General features: G+C 45.3%; 1 protein-coding gene across 2 annotated transcripts; it reads left to right on the top strand.

The window, feature by feature from the left end:
- GCNT4 (glucosaminyl (N-acetyl) transferase 4) lies at nucleotides 1–27,195 on the top strand. 2 transcript variants are annotated; one of them, XM_030845880.3, is made up of 2 exons: nucleotides 1–468; nucleotides 22,806–27,195. In XM_030845880.3, the coding sequence occupies exon 2, from the start codon at nucleotides 22,807–22,809 to the stop codon at nucleotides 24,172–24,174; it is 1,368 nt and encodes a 455-aa protein (XP_030701740.1). In that variant the 5' UTR covers nucleotides 1–468; nucleotide 22,806; the 3' UTR covers nucleotides 24,175–27,195. The 2 variants fall into 2 exon arrangements, with proteins under 2 accessions (XP_030701740.1, XP_060151414.1); XM_060295431.1 differs by lacking the exon at nucleotides 1–468 and adding an exon at nucleotides 1,322–1,415.
- Nucleotides 27,196–27,915: the final 720 nt, after the last annotated feature.

Here is a 27,915-nt window from a genome sequence, read left to right as displayed (position 1 = left end):
GTTTGGTTTGTCACCGCCCCCTGAGCATCTCTGGGCAAGTCACTTAGCTCTCCAGACCTCGACTTTCTTGCTGTTTAATGTGGGGAGGGAACCGAACCTGGCTGACGCTCAGGGCAGCGGCAGAGAGCGGAACGCGCCGCCTGGGAACTTTGTCTCGAGCGCGAAGCCTAGACCCCCGAGTGCAGGGGCGGGAGCTCCCTCTGCGGGAGCGCGGCGGAGGCGCTCCTCCTTCCCCTCCACGTCACGGGGGCCGCTCGGCGCTCTCCAGTCCCCGGCCGAGGGAGAGCAACTGTCTAGCAGGGCGAGCCGCCGAGGTGGCGGCGGAGGACCAGGAGGAGGAGGAGGCGGGAGCCAGTCGCCGCCGCCGCCGCCGCGGGACCCGGAGTCCGCAGCGCAGCTCGCGGCCCCGCCGCAGCGGCTCCTGCACCCGCGGGAACCCCGCGCTCGGGGCTCCCCCCGCTCCCTTTCGTAAGTCCACTTGGCCACGCAGTCCAGCAAGGAGCGCGCGGGGCCGGGGTGCGGGGCTCCTGGCCCAGCCGCGGATGGCCGGGACGCCCGGACCCCCTCCTCGCGACTTTCACTTTCCAGCGGGGGAAGACTTGGGCGCCGCGTCCCTTGCGAGGTGGGGGAGGGGGGAGGGAGGGAAGGACGGAGGGAGGCTGCCCGGGGCAGCCGCAGCGGGTTAGCGGGCTGAGCCTTGGCCTGGCTGCACGCCCTTTTTGACTTCGGGGCCCCGCCGGCGGCCGGACGCTGTAAAGTTGTCCGAGGTCCGCGGGCTGCCGGGCGACCAGCGCGTGTCAGCGTGAGGGTGTCCTGGGAGACGGAGTCACGGCGCCCGCATCCCGGGCTCTCGGGGCAGGGCCGGCGGGGAGGCCGGGAGCAGCGGGGCGAGGCCGGGAGCCCCGGGGCGCGTCCGCACCAGGGTTTTCCTGGGACTCTCCCCGAGCGGTGAGAACGCGGCTCCCGGACGCGCCCTTTCCGGGGTCAGGGGTCCCGCTGTCTCGGTCTCCTGGCCACTTGGAGCCGCCCAGGTGAGGGGCGCAGAGGGGCGGGTTCCGCGAGGAACGTGCCGAGCCGGAATCGCGACGCCTGCTTCTCCGCAGCCCTGCACCCGCGGGGCCGGGCCACGCTGCCTGTGGGCGGCGGAGGCGAGTGTGCGGGAGCCGGACGCGTGGCGCGGGAACGGGCTGCTGGCGTGGCTTCTCCTTTAGGGCCAGGTGGGAGTGGGGTGTCTCTTAATAGTTTGGGGATCAGAAGCTGCGGAGCAGTCCCCCCGGCCGCGCCTTCCGCTGGGACGAGCTTCTGCGCTTTTTAAGGTCAAGTTTTCTGCCGCAGAGCTGGCCCGGATCGTCCCCCTGTGAGGTGGCGGCACCTCTTCCATCGAGCTGGGAGCCTCCGAGGATCCGAGCCACGAGGTCTGGGCTCTCGAGTCAGTTTACCATCTTAACTTAGGCTAGAAGTGCTAGTGGGTGGGTATTGTTTTGTAAATTTCAGAGCTTTCCTGCCTGGGGGAGGTTTTCCTCGTTTCAGCCGGGAACCGTGTGTTTCCCTCTCTGGGTAAGGGAGAGTGGCCTTAGCCCTTAGGCACTTGTCTTTTCCTCTTCTCTTCCTTTAAACTGAAAAGCAGCAAACCAGAAGATTAAGGGAGTTGGGGATGATATTAAATTAAGTGTCCATGTGATTTGGTAGACAGGAGTCACCCCTTCTGATCTTCCAGAAGCATGCCCTTATTATTAAACCACCTATCAGTCTAAGACAATCTAGAACCTAGCTGTCCGTTTTGATAGCTTTTGTTGATGGTGTCTTGAGGAAGTAAAATCTTTAAAAGTAAGTGGGTTGTTGCAGAGAGCAGTTCCTCTGCTGCACTTTCTAAGAATCAATTGTCTATGAGAAATGACCGATTAAGATGCTATTGAATCATATCTTATATCTTGTATTTGCAGAGAATCTATAGCCATAGAATCAGGTTGTGTGGCACTGAGTGAAAGGAGCGTTTCTTTGGGGGAGGGGGGTTGGTGAGAAGTGTTCCTTTGAGAAGCAGATTTACTAAATACTGCAATGTCTGCCCAGAGGGTATAGGAGTGAATGGCGGAGTTGGGCAATAAGTCAAGTTGGCACTTGATGGCATCACATTAAGTACCCTTGGGATCGGCAGGCAGTAAATAGTTATCATCCTGACTTTGAATGAGCTCGGTCATGGGAGGGGGGGGCAGGTGGAGACTGTACGTGGCAGTGCCCAGTATCTGCTCCCTTCAGAATGACTGACAGCAGAGCCACCACTGTTGGGAGTATGACTTGGTGACCTGGGCCTTTGTAGGTTTGAATGCAGGAAGAAAGCAATAAGACAGATTGTATGATGTGAGGTTGAAAAGCCAATCCGTCCATCCAAATTTAGTGAGCACTTACTGTGTGCCAGGCCCATACTAGGGTGCAGTGGGAGCACAGAGGTAGCTCACTGGTCTGGGGGGGAGGCAGGAAGCCTTCTTGGGGAGATTTAAGGTGGACCCGAAGGATGAGTAGGAGCTGCATAAACTAAGCAGGCGGAGGCGAAAGGGCAAGTATTCTCACCCCAGGAAAGAGGGCACCCCAAGACCAGAGGAGGGCAGAGCAGGGAGAGTCCAAGGAAAGGAGAGGTCCAGTGTGACCTGAGGGGAGAATGGCGCCAGGCGAGGTCAGCAGGTGCCAGGGCTGCTTGATGCCAAGCCTTGGGGCCATTTTGTGGGCTTGATTCTCAAGACGGTTTCACACCTGAAAGTATCCTGATGAGTTTTAGATTCAAAACAAAACTGCAGGTGCTGTGTGGAGAATGGATTTGAGGAGCCCCTGAAGTAGGCACGGCTAGTTTGGGTGGGACGTATGAGGGGCCTGCAGGTCTCTCTGAGGCAGTGGCAGTGAGGATGACACAAGTGGGTAGATTCAGGATAGACTCTGGAGTGACTTGACTAGTTGACTGTAAGGTATGAGAGGGCAGGGGGACTCCCTCTAAGTTTGGACTTACAGCACTTGGGTAGGTGGGTGCTGCCATTCACAAAGGAATGTGGAGGAGGTGCAGCTTGGGGGAGGAAAGACACTTTTGCTTTTGTTGAGTCTGAGCTGCTTTTGAGGCTCCTGAGTGAACATACTTAATAAGTGGCTGGAGAAAGCAGACCCTCCAAAGAAGCTGGGGGTCATCTGTATTGGGGTGTTATTTTAAGGCTGGGGTAAATTGGGGGGGTGACCTGGAAAAGAGCCCCTATCTTTATGGGGAGAGGTGGGAGGAAAACCAGGGCAGCGGTGCTGAGTCTCAGCCCAAACCGTAGTGGGAGTGAGCACCTCGTGTGATGCCAGTGTGTGTGTGCTGGGGGGCTGAGGACTAACAGCGGCCACCGCACTTAACTCCCTGGAAGCAACTCCTCCAGTGAGAAGTGGGATGGAGGGATGGCTTTTTGAAGATGAGAGAGCCTCGTGCATATTTATATGTGAATGGGATGGAGCAAGTTAGGAGGAGAAGTGGAACACACAGGATATCTCTGGACCCACCCTTCCACTCGTGGAGTAGTAGGTAAAAAACGAGTATGATTGCGCTGCCATTCTGATATCAAACTCATGTAACATAAACCATCACCATCTACTGAAACCATATTTTGAAGCCCAAATGACGGTGAAATTTGAAGTTTTACTTTGTAGATCATGAAAATTTAATGATTAGGAGAAACATAGTTGGAAATCATGAAACAGAGCTGCAGTGTAGCTAAGAGTGGCCCCTGGAGTGTGACTGCCGAGGGCCCCTGGCTCTGGCCCTGCCACTCCCTAGCTTATGACCTTGTGCAAGTTTCCTGTCCTTTTTCTGCCTTGGTTTCCTAGTCTCTGAAATGGCACCACATCTAAGGGGTACATGTTCTATGGTACCTTCCTGTGGGTGGTTGTGAGGATTGCCTGTGTGCACGATGTATGCACAAGGTAGGCATGTGTGCATCGTGTGTGCACAACATGTGTGTGTGCATCATTATGTATAGTGTGTGCCTGTGTGCATTGTACCTGGCACATAATGATGCTCAGTAAGCCTTAGTGCTGGTGGTTTTATGATGATGATGTCATTTCCATCATTTCCAGATGCAGAATCTGAGACTCAGAATTTTGAAAACCTGTCCAAGGCCTTAGAGCCAAATAGTGGCAAAGTTAAGGCCAGGATCCCGTTTGCCTGACTCACAGACAGGGTCACCTCCCACTTAGCATGTCAACAAGTGTCAGGTGCTGGATGCTGCATAACATTAACTGTAGTAAAAGGATCCAGTCACTGCTTGTCAGAGTACAAGAAGCGAAACAGATAATATCAATGTCAAGGCTTACAGCGTTTTCCCAAGCAATTTAGAGATGTATGTTTTATATTAATTTGCATTGCTTTGCATGTCATTTTATATGCATTTCCATATGCTGGTAATTTTCCTAGTGGGATCTAAAGGCTGAAGCTTCACGTATATAAGATCAAATTAAATTAATCAGGAATTGAATGTAGCTGCTTCAAAATCTAATGGGCCCCTGGGCACAGTGTGCTCAGGTGGGCTTTGGGGGAAAGGATTGGGTCGATATTTACTATTTTAGAAGATGTGGGAAATCAGATACCATTTGATAAAAGCAGGTCACATCTTAATATGTAATGAAGCTTGGTTTGCTGAACACAATAGAAAAATACAGGAAAAGTGGAAGAAGACCAGAGGGAAACTACCTATTATATAAAATGCCAGAAACGGAAGCAGAAGCAGAAGTCTGCTTTATGAAGCTGAACTAATAAGAAACACTAAGGGTCAGAAAGTAAAGGTGGAACTTCTGCTAAACAATATGAAATTTTAAAAAGAGCATAATCTTAAATACGAATGTGTGGTGTTTTAGAACCAATAAATTCTCCCTAATTTGGACTTACTGGGAAATAAGCCATTGTATCTTAGTAAAATCTTAGAAATATATGTATATTACAAAACAAAAACAATGATTTTGTTACTTAGAACAGTGATTCTCAAAGTGTGGTCCCTGGACCAGCTGCATGTCACCTGGGAACTTGTTAGAAATGCAAATTCTGCGACCGTCAGACCTGCTGAAACAGAACCTCTGGGGATGGGGCCCAGCAGCCCACGATTTAATATTTGGAGCCAGCTTTCATTCCTGTTGAGTTTTCACTTCTTTCGTCTTAAACTTCCATTTCCATCCTGTGGTCACTCGCTTCTCACTGTGCTGCTTACCTTCTGTGAGACAGTATCCTAGTAGAGGGTTGTACCCAGACACAGACCCATCCGGTCCTCTGTCCCACAGTCTACGCTGATGGAAGATGCTCTCTAAGATCCCTTTAGGCTCTCACGTTCTGCAACTCTGTGGTTCTCACGCTGTCCGGGACCACACTGGTTTGGTTTCTGGTTTGGTTTTTCTGCCTTTTAAAAATCTTTTGGGGCTTCCCTGGTGGTGCAGTGGTTGAGAGTCCGCCTGCCGATTCAGGGAACACGGGTTCGTGCCCCGGTCCGGGAAGATCCCACATGCCGCGGAGTGGCTGGGCCCGTGAGCCATGGCCGCTGGGCCTGTGCGTCCGGAGCCTGTGCTCCGCAACGGGAGAGGCCACAACAGTGAGAGGCCCGCGTACCGCAAAAAAAAAAAAAATCTTTTGGCAGTCTCATACCAAACGAACTGGGACTCCTCCCAAGCAGGGTCAGCCAGAACACTGGACTGTTCTCTCCAGATGCTCCTGTTAAATCACATTTCTCCATCTGGTGTGACGCAGTTAATTTCTTGGACCTAAGTGTTAGCCTTTGTATTTATCTCTGTTAAATTTCGTCTTACTAGATCCACGTCTGTCCAGATCTATTTGAGTCCCATTTCTGTCCTTTTTCACGTAAACCTTTGAGTCCTCTGCCAATTTGTCTGCTGATGTCCTGGCCTGAGGAATTTAATAATATGAGCTTCTTTGTCCGAGGCCTTCGTCACAGTTAATGAGGCTTAAAAGCTTGGCATCTTTTGCAGACCTTGTGGGGCTAAAACCAGAAGAATAATTATCATCAGTCCCATCGTTGTTTGCATTTAAATTACTGCTGTTCTGATGTGCCCCTCGCATGGTTTCCCCGTGTGGCGCCGTGTTCTCTAACTCCATCCTCAGTGCCCCTCACAGAACAACCTCCGTAGCATGTCGGCAGGAGCAGTTGGACTGTGACGATTGCTTCTCTCTGTTAGGTTTAATACCATCAGCTTGGGGTTTTTTTCGTAGGTGACACAGAGGTAAGTTTCATCTTATTTATGGTCAGATTAAGGTGAATTCAGAAATTTCCAAATAATAGGAAGCAAAAATTGTGCCTTGTCGTTCCTCTCTGCCTCACAGCCCTTCCCACCCAGGCTCTAGAACTCAAGAATTTTGTGCTCAAGTCCATATTTCACCAAGAGATTCGGGTTATTTAATGTTTTTTTTAAATGTAAAATGGTGCTCATATGTGATTCTTAAAGGAGTACACTTAGATAATATAATCACACCAAAAAAAAGTTTAAAAAGTCAAAAAGCAAAACAATTTTATGGCAAGAATGCTTTTGAGCCATGATTGCTAGGGCATGAAAAAGTGCCTGGAATCCTGCACTTTTCCATCATTCATGATCCTTATCCAATCCTACCCAAGCCCTCTCCCTCCTCCCTCACCCTGGTTTGAAAGACCAGGGTTAAACCAAACTGCAGAAAATCCCAATAAAATCCAAGCCGGGCTTTCCTGGTGGCGCAGTGGTTGAGAGTCCGCCTGCCAATGCAGGGGGCACGGGTTCGTGCCCCGGTGCGGGAGGATCCCACGTGCCACGGAGCGGCTGGGCCCGTGAGCCATGGCTGCTGGGCCTGCACGTCCGGAGCCTGTGCTCCGCAATGGGAGAGGCCACAACAGTGAGAGGCCTGCGTACCACAAAAAAAAAAAAAAAAATGTCCAAGCCTACTTTTCTCCTCCAGCATGCTACCAAACCGCTTTTGATGTGACATTCTCCCTTACCATGACAAGCAAAAAAAAAAAAGTGCTGGGTGATAAGGGCACTTATTTTTGTAATTTATAAAATTTGTAATTTCTAGTAAATCTCCATGAACACCCTGTACTTCTGACTCTTTGATTGCTTTTCCTTCTCCCCCACCCCCTCTGTTTTTCTAATCTAGTTCAGGGGAGAATAGACGAGGTTGTCCCTTTGAAGGAGGGCTTCCTGGCTATGCTCAGACTCAGACAGTCGGCCTATCTGCTCTTGGATAGGTTGGACTTGTTTCCAAAGGCTCTGCAAAGCTTGGTATTTCTCCTGGTCATCTATCAGACGGCAGCAGAGGGCGAGCATGTGCCCCCAGGATCAGGAAGAACAAGGCCTAGCATAGCTCCTGTGCTTGCCAAGGTTGCTTTTCTCTTCCTTCTTCTCTGCATCACTGTGGCGTAGCTGGACTATTTGCACTGTGGCAGCCTTTCCCCACCTGCCCACATTCCGCCTGGGGGCAACAAGGGGGTCTCTGTCTGCCAGCCATCATCTTTTCCGGGTTCTCCCTTACTTCAGCCTTTATAGCCACCACCCTGCCCTACTCTCAGGCAGGTGGAGACAGAAAGATGTTGTATCAGATGGGTCGGGAGAGAGAAGCGGAGTGACACACAAGGTAGGCACCTTAATTAAGTTGCGAAGGCTAGATCGTGGGACAATACTACTAGGGGGAAATGGAGATTGTGGAGCTGGCGGAACGGATGTGGAGCCAGAGGAGAGATGCTCAGGAAGGAGGAACATGAAAAGAACACGACGGCAAGAGAATCCCTAAAGAATAGAAACTTTTCCAAATGCTAACTAGTGACTTACTGTTTTGGGGAAATTATCTCTAGATGATAAAATTCAAACTGAACTGTGCACTTAAAAATGGTTAAAATTTTAACCATGGATCCATCCATGTCCATCTACCTCTCCATCCATCCAACCACCCATCTTTCCATCTATCCAACCACTCACCCACCCATCATCTCTCTAACATTTGTGGAACGGCTTTTCGAGGATAGGCTAAGGAACAGAGACTTTTTAACACTACTGATTTTGTTTAAATGGTTAAAATGGTAAATTTCATATTATGTATATTTTACCACCATAAACTAATGGAATTATTTTTATGATCATCAACTAATTCCTAAGTATGGAACAACAAAAGAAAAGTTATTTTTATAACAAAGAAGTGAACGGGGTAACACTTTGAAAGTATAGATTATAGAGAGAAGACAGCAATGACATGAGACTTCAAAAGATGTTTAAAACCATGCTACTAAAAATGTGTCGCCTGAATCCTCATATAAGGCAGGGACTTTCAAAGGCTTTTAGTCCTGCCCACTCCCTGTTGCCCCTATGATTCTCTCTTTAAAAGACAACAACTTTATTTTGGAAAAATTTCAAACCTATGGAAAAGTTGTAAGAATATTACAGTGAGCACCTGTCTGATTCCCTCTTGCCCATGAGAATGTGGAAGGTTTTCATGTGGCCTCTGCATCATCCTGCCGGATGGAGACCCCCTGCTGCTGCCTCTGGAGGTGGTCTCTGGATGCAGGCGTGGGGCTGGCACGTGGCAGACAAAGCGCAGTCCATGTTTGCAGAGTAGCCCCTGGTCTGTGTTATCCTGTGCTCCTCCCTGGCTGTTGCCTGTTTAAATGCTCTTGACCCCTTACCATCAATGCACCCCAAGCGCCCGCTGGCTTTTCCTGCCGAAATATACCCAGAGCATGAGCTGAGTTAGTCGTCACCGCATCCATGTAAGTGAGCGCCCCTGGCCCTCTTTCACAGATGAGGCGGCAGAGGGCTAACTAGATTAGTGACAGCTTGTTAGTGTAGTCAGAACTTAATTCAGAAACCTTGGCCTTAAATTCCAAACCATTATGCTGTATACACAGGTAAAGCAGGAGGGTGAGATGGAGGGAGCCGAGGGCGTGGCAGGAAGGAGAGGAGGGAAGAACTACGCCACACAGTTCACCCTGCATGGTAGTGATATCTTTCTCTTGATGTATAACAAGTTTGTAACCAAGCAAGTTCTCAAGAAGGCAGCCAACCTGCAAGGTGACCTTCAGAGATTATATGGGGCTCCTGGCCAAAACCAAGAGGAGGTGTGCCGTAAGCTGAGTGGTGCTTACCTGAGGCCTGGTTAGCAGGCTGCTCTGTTCATGCCAATATCAGAGTTAAATTGGTAACTCTTGGAGTTTGCTTTTCTTCAGAGGTTTATCTAAAGCCACCATCTGCCTGTAAATCCAGACAGATGAGAATTTCAGCATCATGTGAGACACATTTGCACTTGACAATATACAGGATTATACTATTGTTCAAGTAGACACTTTAACCTGGTTTAAGCTTTATTTTGCGTGTATGTGTGTGTGTGTGTGAGAGAGAGAGAGAGAAGCATTGCCATCTTCATATTGTCATCTTTCAAAGTCCATGTTTACAAAATTGCTTACACATATAAAGGCTTCTTCTCACGTAATAAGAATGCAGAGTGGGCATTTGCTGCCGGTGGTTCAGTGCTTTGAGGATTTTGGGGCTGAGGTTGCTAATATTCTCCTGGTCTGTTCTTCATGGTCCCAAGGTGGCTGCTACAATGTGAGCCATCATGTTGGAGTTCCAGGCAGAAAAGTGGATGAAGGGAAGAAAAAATGGCACACTTTCCACCGTGAATCAGGTTTTTTGTTTTTTGTTTTTTTGCAGTACGCGGGCCTCTCACTATGGCGGCCTCTCCCGTTGCGGAGCACAGGCTCTGGACGCACAGGCTCAGCGGCCATGGCTCACAGGCCCAGCCGCTCCGCGGCATGTGGGATCTTCCCAGACCGGGGCACGAACCCGTGTCCCCTGCATCGCCAGGCGGACTCTCAACCACTGCGCCACCAGGGAAGCCCGAATCAGGTTCTTTTGAAGAACTTTCCTAGATACCCCACATTGTATTTCGTTGACTGCTCCTCTACAATGGAGGCTGGGGAGAAAGCCTTTTAGAGGGGTATGTTACTGCCGCCAGCAATATAGAGATTCTCTTAGTAAAGAAGATAGGGAGGATGGATGTTCGGAGGCATTTGCCATCTCTACTAGAGCCATACATACAATCCTTACCTACTAGATCTGTTTCTGAATTTCATCCCACTGAACTCTGTCTATTCTGGCCACACTGTTTCAATGATTGTAACATAATACATTTGGAGATCTGAAGAGTCTTTTACTTTTGTATTCTGTACAGTTGGCATATAAATTTGCTGAGATGTTTAGTTTTTAACTAAATAATTTTTAAAATTTTTTATTATATTAGCCGAAAATAAAACCTACATGTTGAAACCTGTTATCTTAATTAAAACCATTACTAGAGGGACTTCCCTGGTGGCATAGTGGTTGAGAATCCACCTGCCAATGCAGGGGACACAGGTTCGTGCCCTGGGCCGGGAAGATCCCACATGCTGCAGAGCAACTAAGCCCGTGTGCCACAACTACTGAGCCTGCACTCCAGAGCCCCCAAGCCACAACTTCTGAGCCCGTGTGCTGCAACTACTGAAGCCTGCACGCCTAGAGCCCGTGCTCCAAAGCCCGCACACGGGAACGAAGAGTAGCCCCCGCTCACAGCAACTAGAGAAGTGTGCAGCAATGAAGACCCAACACAGCCAAAAATAAAATAAATAAATTTATTTTTTAAAAAGAAAAAACATTACTAGAGAATATAACAAAAAAGAAACAGATTCACAGATATAAAGAACAGACTGTGGGTTACCAGTGGAGAGAGGGAAGGGGGAGAAGCAAGCTATGGGTAGAGGATTAAGAGGTACAAACTACTATGTATAAAATAAATAAGTTAACATGGATATATAGTACAATACAGAGAATATAGCCAATATTTTATAATAACTATAAATGGAGTATAACCTTTAAAAATTGTGAATCACTATGTTGTACACCTGAAACTTATGTTGGAAATCAACAATGCCTCAATAAAAATACGAATAATAATAAAAACCATTACTAGAACGTCTCCTTGTAGGAGATGCCAGCTGGTTTTACACGAAACCTCTGCTTTTGAAATCCCTATTTTGGCAGAACCTTTAACTTAAGTTCCTGGGTCTTAACTTTATTGTGTCTCTGTGCACACAAACTCTTGGGACAATACCTCCATTTTAAACCAAGCAATACAGATCTTGACTCAATGGTAACATCATGACAGGGATGCCAGTCTAGAATTTTTTAGTGGAAGGGCAGAAGCATATTGAAATCTCCGGCTCAGCTCCCCACCACAGTGGCAGAACACAGAAGGTAAACAAAGGAGCCTTTCTGATGATTTAAAACTGAGTGTATCTAATCCATTCATGGAGCGTGTGGCCTGGCTTTAAGCCATTTTTGCTGTTTGTACCCTTGATTCACCTCTGTGGGTCCCTGTGCTCCCTCTGATGTAGTTACAGCATTGGAAATTCTACTTTAAATGCAGGTGTAGAAATCAGTTACTGTGTCTCTTCAGTTGCTGCATAACCTTTGAGGAACTAATTTCAGCAGTGTAAAATAGAGAGTTAGCCATATAATACCAAAGAAGTGCTTCCAGAAATTTCTGGGGTGGGGTGAGATGGGGTGGAAATCGTATCATGTAGACCTTGGGCAGAGGAAGTTCTTTTTTCTTTATAGTGCACTAAACATGTGATTGTTTTTTTAAAGGAGTTAAATGTTTTTCAATGCATTTTTTCATCTTTATAGAAAAAGAAGCCAAAATAAAGCCACACTTTTAAGTTAGAACATAAAACAAACTATATATTGGTTCTGTATTGGGCTAGCTAAGTGTGGAAGGCAGAGAAGAGAACTGGAGAAAGGAATGTCACCTCTCTGTTTATAAAGCTTGGAAGATAACGATTGAATACATCAAGGAGCACCTTTTTTGTAACCTTTTATATCTACAAAGAAGGAAACTGATTTAAGCTGTCGCCATCAGAGCTGAAATTTGAGGGCATAGGTATTTTTGAACCAACCTCACCGCCCCCCCACCAGCATTTTTGTTTTTGTTTTTATGGAAAAACAATGTTTTGCAACATAATGAGGGTCATAAATTGTTACAAAATAAAAAACTTTTCATTCAGTAGGATCATTTCTGGTCCTTTTGACTTCCTACTAAAGACTTCTTAGCCATATAGTTTGCCCAGCATGATACACAAACAGCTTTTGAGGTTTGCCCTGTGGACCAGATGCAACAAAGCCCAGAATCGTTGGCTGTCTCCTAATTGGTGTGAGTATAAAAAGCTGGCTGAATTTGGCACTTTTTTTCTCTACTGCTGCAAGCCCAGATTTGCGATGACCTTGAGGGACCACCGTGGGTAAATACATCCTAATGTGGGTTGCTCGTTTTCCACGTGACTTTAAATGACCCTATAAATCTCCCCCAGACCAGAGAGGCTCCAGCCAAGTTACTATTTGGAAGAATTATAATCTAAAGAGGTGGTTGATACACTGATATTACCGTCCAGGATTTTTATTCAGACCTCTGTTCTCAAATCTTGCAGGTTAGATAGACCTTCGTTTAAGGAAAGCGGTGACCATAGTCTTTGTACTTGTAAACAGAAGCCTGCTGCCTGTAGAGGAAGCTATCAGTTGTGACATGGTCCACAGGGACCTCAACCAGAGCCCCTTTGGAAGAGGGGCATCTTATTTCTCTGAGTGAGACAGTTTTAACTGGACAAACGATCTGAGAAACTGAGCCGTTGGAGGCCCTGTTTGAGGGTATGTTTTGTGTACTCGCATCGCTGCAGATTCCTCACGACCACTTTCTTACATGGTCCCTGGGGATGGCTTTGCCTGACAGGGATGCTAGAACAAGTCATTGCAGTTTTGTACTTTCTAGAGAATTGCTCCCGAAGATAATGAACTCAGGGGAAAAGTTTACAGCTTCTGCAATGCATAAAGTTACAGAAACAGTTTAGCTGGTTGTAAGTGCACAGAACTAGTTCCATTTGCTCTTCTTGGATGTCTTTTTTTTTTTTTAATTTTATTTATTTATTTATTTATTTATGGCTGTGTTGGCTCTTCGTTTCTGTGCGAGGCTTTCTCCAGTTGCGGCAAGTGGGGGCCACTCCTCATCGCGGTGTGCGGGCCTCTCACTATCGCGACCTCTCTTGTTGCGGAGCACAGGCTCCAGATGCGCAGGCTCAGTAATTATGGCTCACGGGGCTAGTTGCTCCACGGTATGTGGGATCTTCCCAGACCAGGGCTCGAACCCGTGTCCCCTGCATTGGCAGGCAGATTCTCAACCACTGCGCCACCAGGGAAGCCCTTGGATGTCTTTTAAAGGAATTCTTTGGCTCTCGATCTTCCAAAAAATATTGAGCAGACTGGGGAAAAAATTCTAAAGTTTAACTAGAGTAACCATCTTCCTACCTTTCAAAATCAAAGATAGGTGTATGTACATCTTCAGGAACAATATACTTCAGGCTTTAACAAAAAAGAATGTTGTCAGGAAGTGAAAAACAATAATTAGAATGTCAGAATGAAGAGAATAATGAATGTACTATTTTAGAAATATAATGAATGCAATATTTAGAAAACTGGGAAAAAGTCAATATGTTGGTTTCCCAAAAAATCATTCATCTTGTAAAGGTCCTAGTACCTGACTTCTGCATACCACAGTTTTCCTTCCATAGCTATTTCACATGCATTGTATCATAAGACTTTCATAACAGCATTGTGGGATAGCAAAACTATTATCCCCTTCAACATTTGGGAAATAAAGACTTACCCAACATTAAATGACTTGCCAGGGACACTTGAGGCATTTTTGGTGGCGGAGCCCACATAGAACTTGGGTCTTCTGATTTTGTTCTGCTGAGCAACCACCCTGTGCCAGGTAGGTATGTACATGGGGCAGGGGGTAGAGCGTAAATGAGGCCCGTCCCAGAGATCGAAATAAACAAGTAAACAAAGTAACTGCTGCTGTGATGAGTGCTGAGAAGAAAACAAAGAGTGTGACAGTGAGGAAAGAGATTCGAGAAGGGTGATCAGAGACGATCAGAGGAAAGGATATTTCTCCTATGACTTGAGGGATATGGAAGGGCCAGTCAGGCCAGGATTCAGGGAAAAATGATCTCAACATGAGAAGAGCAAGTGCAAAGGTCCTGAGGCAGGAAAGAGACTGTGGTGTTCTAGGAACTTGTAGAAAGGCTGGTATTGCTTAGAGCTTAATGAGCAAGAAAAAAGCAGAATAACATGAAGTTGGAGAGATTTCAGTGCAAACTGTGGAAGCAGACCCTCACCCTCTCACCTCAAGCCCCCGGGCTCCAGCACTACTAGGACTGTTATTGCGTTTGAAGCAGAAAGTCGGGGGGGATCCAAAATAAGAGGATACGATAACCTACTTTATTTATGATGCTGGGTATTTTAATTTTTTTGTTTTTAAAGAAAAAAAGCACTTTTTTTTTTTCTCGGCCATGTATGAAGTGTTAGTGTTACTGTCAACCCCCTGAGAAACTAGCCAATAAACATTGTGCAGAACCTCCACGCAAGGATGTCAAAAAAAAAGAGATGAAGTTGGAGAGGAAGGCAGGGGCAGGAACAGGCTGGGCCTCTGTCCGTGGAAAGGATTTCTGATTTTACTGTAAGTGCAATGAAACCCAAGTGAAGGTGGTCTAAGTGTAAGGAGTGGGGTAGGGAGGGGGAGTGATGTGATTGATGGGTTTAAAAGATCCTTTTGGCTACAGTACAGAGAGTGGGTTAGAGCAGCGGTCCCCAACCGTTTTGGCACCAGGGACTGGTTTCGTGGAAGACAATTTTTTCATGGACCAGGGTGGCGGGGTGGGGGAAGGCTCAGGCAGTAATGCGAGCGACGGGGAGCGGCAGATGAAGCTTCAGTCCCTGTCCCGTCGCCCACCTCCTGCTGTGCGGCCCGTGGACTGGGGGGGGGGTTGAGGACCCCTGGGTTAGAGGGAAGCAAGGGAGGCTAGTGAGGAAGTTACTTCATATACAGGCAAGAGTTGATGCTGGCTTGGGTTACAGTGGAAAGGGATGGGTGGATTCCCCCTACATTTTGGATGCAGAACCAACAGGGTTTTTCTACTGCCAAGAGATTGGAATGGCAACCTCGCATTATGGTTAATAGCGTAGGCTCTGAAATCGGGCCACAGTTGAAAATCCTGGCTCCTCCACATACTAGCTACTAATCCTCTGTGACTCAGTTTCCTAATCTGAAAAATGGAGACAGTGATAGTACCTCCCTCACAGGTTTATTGAATGGAATTCATAAGATAATGTAAATGGTACTGGCGCTCAGCGTAGACCATTAGAGAGCAACAGGTCTGTGTCCTCTGACGCTGGCAGCCTGAAGATTTTTGTTGACTTTGGCCAGAACAGCCTCAGCTGAGGGGGCAGTGGAGCCAAGCTGGACTGAGTACCACCTGAGCGGGCCTGGGTAGGGGGAGTAGAGGTCCCCTTCTCTCCACTCCCTTAAGGGGGAGCAGCTGGATATACAAACATGTATGTAATGGGGGAACATGTTCCCGGCATCCCAAGAGTGAAACAGGGTCTAATGATGGGTAGGTCTCTGCTTCCTCATTTAGAGAAGGAGGAATTTGGACTCAATCACCATGGAAGTTCTTGTCAGCTTTAGGATTTTCCTTCTAAGCTTCTTCAAGAATTATGGGATAATTAATTCAGCTTTGGTGGGGAAGGCCCAGAAAAGTCAATTCTATTCTTTCAATTGTTTTTCTCCTATAGAAAATTATGTTGACCTCAGAAATCGTTTACTTTCTAACAGTTCACAGACCCAGTTTAGAAGAGGACTCATTCACAGTATATTGTGAAATGAAAGAAACAGCTAAGACAGTGCCTAAGGAGTGAGCCTTCTTGTTAAAAAGCAAGCCGGGGGTGGGGGAGATAAATTGGGAGACTGGGATTGACATATACACACTACTGTATAAAGTAGATAACTGATAAGAACCTACTGTATAGCACAGGGAACTCTACTCAATACTCAATACTCTATGGGAATAGAATCTAAAAAAGAGTGGATATGTGTATATGTATAACTGATTCACTTTGCCATACACCTGAAACTAACACAATATTGTTAATCAGCTATATTCCAATAAAAATTAATTTAAAAAAGAAACCTAAAAAGACTTTTTTTAATTTAAAAAAAATTTTTTGTTTTTACCGAAGAAAAAAAAAGGAAGGCAAAACAGGCCTGTTTATTTATAACAGTCTGGATGGACATACTGCCACCGAATGCTATGGCCAGGTGGCAGATTCCTGGTGAGCTTTGTTTTCTTTTTTAGACTATTTTGACTTCCTGATTTAAGAAAAGAAAGAAGAAAGTTTACTTTTACAAACAGAGAATGGAAAACCTTTTTTTTTCCTTTTTGAAACTATAACCTCTTATTATTTGAGGACGTTCGTCCTCAATTTATATTGTATGGTATTAATGACCCAGGGACACCATTCTTACTGTTTAGCTGCACACAGTCCGATAATTATTTGCCTTTTGCAATCTTCCCTCTAGAACAATGAAGATGTAAGGTCCTCAGAGCAAGAAACCTGCCTTTCTGCTCCTTTGCTGACTTCAGGTGCTATGGGGGCATTGAGGAAGTGCATCTCAGCTGAGTCATCCTCCCACGAATGGTCTTACTCCAAAACTTGCCTTGGGTTTGGTGATGAGCATGTCACCAAGGGGAGAATCAATGGCTTTATTGAAATCAGAGAGGTGCAGTAGGAGGACCTTGGCTTATTCAACTAGATGAGGATTTTTTTTTTTTTGAGTGAGTGAGCTCATCTCTATATTAGTGTTCTTAAGTGATTCCTCTTTGTAAGACTTCAGAAAGAAACAAAATTCTGACATTTCCAAATCAATAAACTCTTCAAAGCCTGTTTCTTACACTGACATACAATGATACAAACTTTAAGAATTTACAGGTGGCCCATAGAGGAAATATTCACCACGCAGAGAGAGGTTGCACCCAGGCAGTGTTCTAAAGCAATTAGTAATTCTCAGCCCGATCTGTGTCACTGGTCACAACAAGAACAAGTGAATCAGTGAATAGTCAGTGACAGGATACAAGCGTAACTGATGGCAGAATTTCTTAGGAGGAGCTCGCTTTCTTTTCCTTTAGTGGATTCCACTGGCTGGGAGATTGACTGATCTCCTTCACCGGCATGTGGATTGGCGCCAGCCTCTGATTGCAGGAACAGAACGTGTTCATCAGCCAGCATTCCTCCAGGCTGATTCTCTGTCTAGATAAGCCCTTAAACTGGGTGGAAGTTCTGAGGACTTCAAACGTGGTTTGATGTTCACTTCTGTTCCAACTTTAGGACAGCTAGATAAGACACAGTAATGAGAAATTTTAATCAAGGACTAAAACTTGTGGAAAATAAGGAGTATTTTTAGATTTATATTCCAAGAGACAGCATTGCCTAGAGGGTTCATCCTTGGAGAAAGACTCTCTGGGTTCAAGTTCCAACTAAAGCACTTTCTAGTTCTGTATAACCTTGGGCAATTTCTTTATCTCCATGTGCCTCAGTTTCCTGTCTTGTAAAAGAGGGAGGTAGTACCTACCTCATTGGTCTGTGGAGGGAACTGAGTTATTACATACGGAGTACCTAGAACAATGCCCCGAGTAACAACTCTTTATTGAGTGATTCTACATTAAGAATAATGATATTACTAAATTAATAACGAGCATTACATGGACGCATTCAAGCATTGGTTCTAAAGTATTAAAGTCATACCTGCATTAACCAGGCAGTCAGGATCTGGACTGTGGCAACGCACTTTGCATGCATTACCTCACTTAACTTCAAAGGTCCTTTGAGGTCGTTACTATTATTAACGTCTTTTTACTGATGGGGACACAGAGATGGGGAGAGGTTGAGGGGCTTGTCCAGCATCCAGTGCAGGGGCCTCCCGCAAGCTGAAGCCCGGCTGTGCCGCCAGGACCACGTGTGGCTGCCTCTTCTCCAGCTCAGCCCAGAGCAAGGTCTTATTTGCTCCCAGCCGCTTTATCCTTTCTTCTGCCCTTTCCACCTCCTCCTCTGGTCAGAAAAGTGAAGGTCATTTCCTTCACATTGCCTAAAATTGTTTAGTGGATTCTTTTCTTAAAAACAAACAAAACAAAACAAACACCAGCATGTCCTGTGTACTACACTGGAAAAACCCCAAGATTTGGAGTCAGGCAAGCTGGGTGCCGGGAAAGAAAAGACCTGTAATGTGCCCTGAAGACCCCTGCGGGCAACTCCTTTCACCCAGGCTCCAGAGCCCTCACAGCCCCAGTCGGGGCACTTCTAATCCCCAAGTTGAGACCAGAAAACCAGTCTTAGTTTGAAAGGTCTTAAAGCCACTGCTTCTCCAGGGATCCATGTCCGGGTCTGGGGCATCCTGAAGCCCTTACGCTACTTTCTCTTCTCCTCCCGGTGCCCCACCCCGCCACACACACCTGTGTGAGCACCTGGGAAGACGTGCAGGTGTGCAGGGAGGGAGCAGGACGGGCGCGGGGCGGAGGGCAGAGGCCACCTCGTCTGCAACATGCACGGTGAGCCCCGCAGTCTTGGTGCCTAAGCTAAACCACGTGCACAACCCTTCCTCCAGTTCGTCGGTGATTTACCATTCGCCCTCTTGCCCTGGGTTAGGAGTCACGTACCTCAGTGACAGCCGTGGGTTTTCAATCGCTGGCGAATTGCTGACGAACGAGAGTTCGTTGAAAAGCTGCTAATGGCTGTGGCCATTTAGCCCTGAACGCAATTATAGCCACTTAGCTGGGGTGTACCTTGGTGCGCCTGCTGTTTCCTTTAAGACTGTAAACAATGCCAGGGAGGGTAGAGGAAAAGAAGATGGTTTGGGGAAAATGCTGCCTTCCACATCCCTGCTGGGGTTTTATTGAATTATCCAAATAGACCTCGTCTGATGTAGCGATCAACCCTTGCTGCCATTTCCTTCTCGATTCTGCGTCGTCACTAGGCACTCGCGCCCATGTGGGGATAACTCCCTAAGCAGGTCAGCTTCCTCGTCTGCCTGGGTGGGTGGGAGGGAAATACCCCTTCTGCCAGGGGTGGGGCATCATTCGTAATGTAAGACTACCTCGTGGCAGCAAAACGCCTGTCTGCTCTCTGCCCATGAGCTTTTAAGGGGGAAAGAGTGGGTGGGGTGTTTGTAGAAGGTGACCTCACTGCCCTGGTTTCGGCTTTAGAAAAGACGTGGCCGCGTAATTGCCAGTCTTAGCCCAGCCAGCTCCAGTCAGACCTGGGTCACGCCTCTGGAAATCATCCCCATCCCTCCACCCCTGGCCCCTGGTAGAAGAGTACCCCAAGTAACAACTTTTTTTTTTTTTTTAAAGATTTTTTCGATGTGGACCTTTTTTAAAGTCTTTATTGAATTTGTTACAATATTGCTTCTGTTTTATGCTGTGGCTTTTTGGCCGTGAGGAATGTGGGGTCTTAACTTCCCGACCAGGGATCCTAGGGATTGAACCCGCACCCCCTGTATTGGAAGGCGAAGTGTTAACCACTGGACCACCAGGGGAGTTCCAACAACTCTTTATTGAGTGACTCTGCATTAATAATAATGATATTATTAAATTAACAAAGAACATTACATAGAAGCATGCAGGCATTCATTCTACAACATTGTATGTATGTCAACATCGTCTGTGCTGGGAGGGGCTGTGGGTATCATGCAGAGGTTGTGTCCTGAGAAAAGCTAAGGTTGAGAACTGTGATCTCTAACCTCCTGCACCCGCGCTTCCCTGCCCCTCCTGAGAAGGCTTGGAGCACACACTTCCCGACTCCAGCTAGTGCGTCGACAGCCTGAGTTGAGCCAGGAGGCCATGGCTGCCTGCCCAGAGAGGGAGGGTCGCAGGGCACCGGGGAAGGAGAGGCGGCAGGCACGCTGTGAGGAGTCCTGGGGGAGCTAGCTCTGGGCCCTGTGTCTGAGCTTCGCCAGCCAGGGACAAGAATTAATTCTAAAGGAAGAAAGAGGAGGGAATTGGGACAGCCCAGAGGCCTTGCTTTCTGACTTTCTTCCCACGCCAGACATCTTTAAGCTGGAGAGTTCGTCTGTCTCCGGGACAGCCTTTAACATCAGGGGAAACAAGCAGCCCTCCCTATTCTGCCCCGTCCTAAGTCCAAGTAAAGCCCCTTCACCTACTCACCATGCCAGAATTGCCTTTGACTGAAAGCATTCCTTTCCCCAAGTTAGAAGGAACAAGGGGTGGAGGTGCAAGCCTTTTGCTGAGAATGAGCTTTTATCAAATCCTGAAAGGGGCCCAGTCTGGGGAGATGTCATCAGGTTATCTGCAGGCACTGAAACCTTTGCCCTTTTATGTAAGTGTGATGCTGGTCAGCAAAGATGTTGTCTGGACCTGGTAATGGAGAAGGAGAAGAAGGGATGAATTTGAGGCGTATTTGTGAGATGATCCTGTGGGTGTACAGGAAATGGAAGAGTCGGGTGGCTTTCGAGTTTCGAGCTTGGGTCATTGAGTGGATAAACTGAGACAGAAAACACAGGAGAGGTGAAGGTGTCCTGTTTGGCCATGGACTCATTGATGTTGAGTGCCCGTGGGCTATCTAGTGGAGATGTCTATCAAGCAATTGGATGTTCACGTCAGAAGCTTGGGCAAGACGTAGGTCCTGAAGATAAAGGTGTTGGCAATGTATATACATGGAAGGTATACATGGAAATCCCGAAAGCAAGGAAGAGTGTTTGTGAGAAGAGCAGTAAGCTAAGAATAGGACCCCGGAGAAACCCATAGAGGAGAGACTGAGGTGTGGTGGGGAGGACCCAGATTCTACGGAACAGTTCAGCGTTGATAAATAAGGTATGGGTCTTTAAAGGAGGGTAATTCAAGTGAGGGTGAATGAGAGTATGGCATTCCTAGGAGAGCTTTTTCAATCAATCTGTATAAAAGAAAACTACAAAAGTAAATCAGGTTCAAATGCCTTGCTACCTCTTCTAAGGAAATTGAGTACAATGATTATGTCCTCGTTTAAGATTTATTGAGATGTGTAAGGAAATTGTATGTGGGCTCCTCAGACCTCCCCAGTTCTCAGTAACTGAACCTCCTGGAAGCAGGTCTAGGAGCTTGGTCAGCCCTCCTGTCCTTGAGCCTCTGGGTAATACTCCCTGGATTTCCCCATTTCCTGCTGCTCCCCAAATAAGCACATGTAATGCCCTTCTGTTAGGTAGCCCATTTTTATCTGTTAAAGTAATATAATCATTTTCAACATTCTAATAGTCCAAAAGGCTATTCAGTGATAAGTAAATCCCCCTCCTTCCCAGGCTCCAGATCCTTAGTCCTTCTGGAAGTATTGGCCTGTGGGCCAGATCCAGCCAGCTGTCTGTTTTTGTAAATAAAGTTTTATTGGAGCCCAGCCACACCCAGTCATTTGCACACAGTCTATGGCTGCTTTCCCACTACAGCAGCAGAGGTGAGTAGTTGTGACAGAGAAAGAAAAAGTTTGGCAACGTGTGCTCTTTGTGTCTAGGCTTCTGGGTGTATATAGTCTTTTTTGGACACATATGTGAGCTCGCTCTACACTGTTTGTTATTTCCGTTTCACAGTCTACAGTGGGGACTGTTCCACAGGGATATGTGCAGATTCTTCTCAGGCTTTTTCACAGGGTGTGGGTGTAATTAATCAATGCCCCGTAGGGCATTTTAGTGCTTTTCAGTCTTTAGCCTTAACTTCAGGGAAGCTTCTCATTACACACCTTCTTTGCACACACATGAGCTCTTCTGGATGGGTTCGTAAAACTGACAGATTCTGCCAGACTGGCCCCTGGCCCCCACCTTCTCTCAACGCGTCAGGTTCTTTTCATCTTAAGGGCTAACTTTCTAATCCCTGTGAGGAAATGGGGCCTAACAAAATAAATAAGTGAAATGTGCAAGTTTACCAAATTTGTATAATCTAATCTATATAAAATTTTAGTGTCTAATACTTACTATAGCTCCTTTGGGGGTCTGCCCACTGCTCTTATTTCTGAAGGTGGGTGTCTTAGTCCGCGCAGGCAGCGATGATAAAATACCACAGACTGGGAGGCGTATCAACAACAGAAATGTATTTCTCACCGTTCTAGTGGCTGGGAAATCCAAGATCAAGGCTCCAGCAGATTCTGTGCCTGACGAAAGCTTGCTTCCCAGTTCATAGACAACAAGCTTCTCACCGTGTCCTCACATGGTGGAAGGGACAAGGGAGCTTCGTGGGGTCTCTTTTGTAAGGGCACCAATCCTATTTATGCGGACTTCACCCTCATGACCTAAAAATTTCCCCAAAAGCCCCACCTCCGAATACAATCACATTGGCAATTAAGTTTCAACTTAAAATTTGGGGCGGGGGATGCAAACATTCAGTTTACAGCAGTGATTTTCTGGGCTTTCCCCATTTGACATCAGATCTAGATCTAATCAGGATCTGAAGGTAGCATCGAGATGGATATTCCTTTTAGCCTCAGGTGGGTCATTTGCATTTCTAATGACCTCTTGACAACATCCAATTCTCTAGGCCTCTGCCCAAACCAGAGCAATCCCTCCCCAAATATGCTAAGCACAAATACAGTCAATTAAGATACTTAGTACCTATATTTTAGGAGTTAACATTATTTTTCATTCTATTTGGTAACCAACATCTCTCAAAATGAGGTATAGTTAACACAGACTACGACAACATACAACCATTGTACATATTTCCATTTCCTTGTTTCTGGATTCTTTTAAGGACAAGAATCTTGTTTTAATCACCTTTGGGCCCAGCATTCTGCCTGGTGTGTGGTAGGCACCCAGTGGATGTTGGTTGAACTGAACTAATTTTCTCTTCATATTTCAACGGAATTATTCCTTTGTTCTCTTACAGAATGAAGACATTCAAATGTTGTTTTAAATACCACCTAAAGCAGAAAGTTTTCATCCTGTTTCTAACCCTATGGCTGTTCTCCTTGTTGAAGCTTCTAAACGTGAAACGCCTCCTCTTCCCTGAGAGAGGCATTTACTTGGTTGAGTACTCGCTAAGTACCTCGCCTTTTGTAAAGAACAGATATACCCATGTTAAGAATGAAATCGGGTATGAGATTAACTGTTCAGGTGTCTATGAACAGGAGCCTTTGGAAATTGGCAAGAGTCTGGAAATAAGAAGAAGAACCATCATCGACTTGGATGATGATGATGTTGTGGCAATGACCAGTGATTGTGACATTTATCAGGCCCTACGGAGCTACCACGAAAAGCTTGTTTCAAGGGAGGAGAAAAGCTTCCCAATAGCCTATTCTTTGGTTGTTCACAAAGATGCAATTATGGTTGAAAGGCTAATCCATGCTATATACAACCAGCACAATATTTACTGCATCCATTATGACCGTAAATCATCTGATACCTTCAAAGTTGCCATGAACAATTTAGCTAAGTGCTTCTCTAATATTTTCATTGCTTCCAAATTAGAGATTGTGCAATACGCACACATTTCCAGACTCCAGGCTGATTTAAATTGCCTGTCAGACCTTCTGAAGTCTTCAGTTCAGTGGAAATATGTTATCAACCTGTGTGGGCAGGATTTTCCTTTGAAATCAAACTTTGAATTAGTGTCAGAGTTGAAGAAACTCAATGGATCAAATATGTTAGAGACAGTGAAACCCCCTAACACTAAGATGGAAAGATTCACTTATCACCATGAACTCAGACAGGTGCCTTATGAATATGTGAAACTACCAGTGAGGACAAACGTCTCCAAGGAAGCCCCCCCTCATGACATCGAGATATTTGTTGGCAGTGCTTATTTTGTTGTAAGTCGAGCATTTGTTAAATATGTTCTCAACAGCTCCCTCGTTAAAGACTTTTTTGCCTGGTCTAAAGATACATACTCGCCCGATGAGCACTTTTGGGCTACCTTAATTCGGGTACCAGGAATCCCCGGGGAGATTCCTAGGACAGCCCAGGATGTGTCTGACCTACAGAGTAAGACCCGCCTGGTCAAATGGAACTATCTAGAAGGCCTTTTCTATCCCAGTTGTACTGGCTCTCACCTCCGAAGTGTGTGTATCTATGGAGCAGCAGAACTAAGGTGGCTTATGAAAGACGGACATTGGTTTGCTAATAAATTTGATTCTAAGGTGGACCCTGTCTTGATTCAATGCTTGGCGGAAAAGCTTGAAGAACAGCAGAGAGAGTGGATCACTTTATCTTCAGAAAAGTTATTTATGGCTAAAACAGCCACAACCACATTAGGATAAAGTCATGATGGAAATAAGGTTAATATGGAATTGCACGCTATACTATGGCCAGTACCATTTGCGTTTAACCTTCTCATAGTCTGAAAGGTGTCTACCGTTCCACACACAAGGGAAAGTGACCTGGCCTTTAGGGACAATTAGTCTGTGGTTGCTTGGGTGTTTTTATGTATGTTTTTGCTTGTAATCTCACTGAGCTAAATGGGAGATTTTCAACAGTCAGTAATCTGATATCTATTGAGTTCCTGCTATATGCCAGGCACTTTTTTTAGAAACATGTAGGAATTGCATCCAAGTTGTGATGAGTTATACAGTGCCCTCAAGGAGCTGTGGCTTACCCCAATCACACAGCAACCTTAATATCTTAAGTTGTCCACATAACAGGGTCCCACTGAAGAAGCTGTGGAGTGTGCGGTAATTATATAACCATGATAACCACCAGTTTCAGAGCAGTGTTGACGTACAGTGACCAACATTCCACTTGCCTCTTAATTCAGCTCCCTAGACTTTTCTTAACCATTAGAATATTAGAAGGAGAGACTCTACTACCTCAGAAGAACTAAAAGAATTGTCCAATTTCCTGCTTGCCAAAAACATAACTTACCTTATGGTACCTCGCTTATTCAATTCAGGGTTGGGTGACTCTGTTGGGGGGGCATTTCTAGTGTATGGATGTTAGGGAGGGGGTGAAGTTAAGTCGGAGGATTGGGACGGGTGGTGCCTGAGGAGGAACAAAGGGATTTGGGTGACTTTTCCATCATGTTACGCAATGGTGTCATGAATGACCTCCTTTGTAATTCAGCTGTTTCTTTAATACATTTACTGATTAAAGTTAAAAACTGATTAACAGTTCAAAGTGTCACTCTCCAGAACATTGAACCTAAGTCATTCTGTTCATAGATTATCATTATATGTAAGTTTTTTTTACAATGGAATAGTATAATTTTGTTTTGTGGAACTGTCAAGCTAAGAATCACTAAATTTTCTTGAAAAGGTTGTGTGAAATATGACAGCTTACTAAATTAACTATTAGTCATTAACATAATGTACTTACTTCTCTGGCAACTGTCAAGTGGAGTCCAAACGTAAACTTATAAAAGCTCTAAGTTCGTTGCAGTCTTCTCAGCTTCAATCCAAGAGAGAAAAAGCTAATTTTCCTAAGGACATAGCAAGAATAATCACTAATGATATTTTATGAAAACTACACCTTAGAAAACTACCAAAATCAGTCAAAATATACATATATTTTCATGTAACTATTGTGCTGGTGGTGAAATGGGACAGGAGTGGGGTCCTCAGAACAGGCTATAATATTTTTCTGTCTCCTGGGAAATAATGGAACTCATGTAAGAAATTCTCCATGATCTTATGTTTCAATGTCAGCCTCAATAACTACATAAAGATGTAGTAATCAAGACCAGTATGAGACTGTTGGAAGACAAGTATTTAAATGTTTTCAAATGTCTGTGTTCTACATGTGAAATGCCTTTTGCTTGTTTTAAAGTTTATGATACAATCTGCCAAGTGGCACCATTTCTCTGTTCCTTTCTTTTTCTCCTGAACTTGTTTGTTTTCCCTTTTTTCCCCCTACCCCTTTCAAATTACCAGTTTGTCCATGTGTGTGACCGTGACAATCTAATCACTATGATTCCAGGAGCCTCAGTTTTCTTGGTCTGTAAAGTGAACAGTTGGATGTGTCCTTGGCTTCCTCACACATTTCTGGGTGAGAATCAATTGAGATAATATATAAAGTGGTTTGAAAATGAGGACAAACTATTGAAATATCAGCGAGCAGTCTTACTATGAGGCAAACATAGGTCTAACCCCATTGTGACACTTAACCATTTACCTTTTCTAAAAAACCTTCGAAATACAAAAAGAAGCCACAATTGCAGGGGCAACTTTTATAACAGATTCCAGGTACTAAGAAACCCCTGTCACCACATCTGGGGCTCCTTTTAAACGAATAAGATTAGCAAATTGGTCCAGTGGCTTAGATCAGGAGTAGGGGTAGAAATACTTTTCCTACTATCCAGGCTTAAATACACAAAGCCCTGTCGAAATCTTGTTTTCTATGCCTTTGGTCGTCAGAATAAATGAAAATGATGAAACATAAATATCGACCTCCTGGTCTGGTGTCTTGCCTCCTGGTGAGAAATGATTCTATCCCTTGTTTATTGGGAAATTTTCCAGTGGTTAATCACGTTAATGCCATATTCAAATGAAACATGGCACCAGGAAGAGGCGGCAGTGCCTTCTCCACATGGACATATTTCTCAGGATTCAATTCCTGACATTCCAGGGAGCTTGTCAGATCATTCTCTCTTGCCTTGGAAATCCTGCAGATTCCCTGCATGTCTTCAAACCTCCATCAAACCTGATTCTTCCCTAAAGCAATTTGGTATGATTCTCTCTAGTCTGGACAATGTTCTGCAGTCTGTGTTTTATAATTATTCTTTGCATAGTATTTATTGAATCTAGATTATCATTTGGCAATGAGACCAGGACCTTGGAGTTTGTAAATTATATTAGATAATATTAATAGTGAAAGAGCTACCCAAATGTATCTACATTATGTGAATAATCTACTATAATAATATTTAAAGACCAGTGTTGCTGCTATTTTTAATGTTTTGGTTATTTTAAGTGAAATATATGTAATGTTTTAAACTTAGGGAATTAAATTTGAAGATTTTTCTTGCCTTCCAGAATGTGAATATTATACATAAATATATATATATATATAGACATATTGCAGAGAAAACAAAATGACAATCTTTTTTGAGAATGTAAAGTGAATGTACTCCATTTATGCTATAACTGTTGTTGTTGATGATGGAATGAGTTTTGATTTTTGTTAACATTTTTATCAACTGGTCTCTAAATCTCCTAATTTTTTTTTGTTTTTTGTTTGTTTGTTTGAAAGACATATTTCTCATTGTATGAGTTTTAAGTAGATTGGTTTTGCATTTTTGTATTATGCTGCTACTAGATGTTAACTCTCCAGTACTGTCCAATAAAATGTGCTCCCAAAACCAAGGCCTTGGAATCTTTGATGCTTCCTTTTTCAGGTTGTGCTGGTTCCCCACAAAGATTCTTTCAGTTGATGACACTTGCCCAGTATTTGAAGAGCACAGTTAATTTCACATCAGAGTAAAAAAATTCAGTGTGTGCACTATACACAGAACATAGGCACACAAACTTGAATTTAATTTGGCAAAATCTCAAAGAATCTTTCAGAATTTCTCTGTTTTCATTCTCCTTCAAGTTGGTTTCTCCTCTAAGATTAACTATCTAGATAAATATTCTTGTTTCCTTGATTACTTTATGGAAGTTTATTCTCAATAGAGTAGGTTGAGCTCTTTATCTCACATCCGTCAATCCCTGGAAAATCAACTCTTTCTGCACCAGAATGCCTGCCTTAGTTGTAAAGCCCCATGAACATGAGGACCCTGGCTCCGCCAGTATCCTCAGGCTCAGTTGGTGAGTGATTCTGGATGAGTTTCCCTGTGTCCTGAATAACACCATCTTTTCCAGCTCTACTGAGCAGAGGAGCATTTGTCATCGCTGATCCCCGCGCTCCCACCCCTACTCTGAAAATCCCCCTGGTCAGTTAGTTTTCTTCTATCACACTTCTAAAGCTATAACAGTTCCCAGCCTCCCTAGCTGACAAGGAGTATGCATGTCACACTCATAAATCACAATCCATCTCAAGGAGTAGGGCCATTTTAGGAAGCTTCCAGA

This window comes from Globicephala melas, chromosome 3 (assembly GCF_963455315.2).
Source record: "Globicephala melas chromosome 3, mGloMel1.2, whole genome shotgun sequence".
Lineage (NCBI taxonomy): Eukaryota > Metazoa > Chordata > Mammalia > Artiodactyla > Delphinidae > Globicephala > Globicephala melas.
Note: the sequence above shows the minus strand (reverse complement) of the source record. Positions and strands in the feature narration are given on the sequence as shown.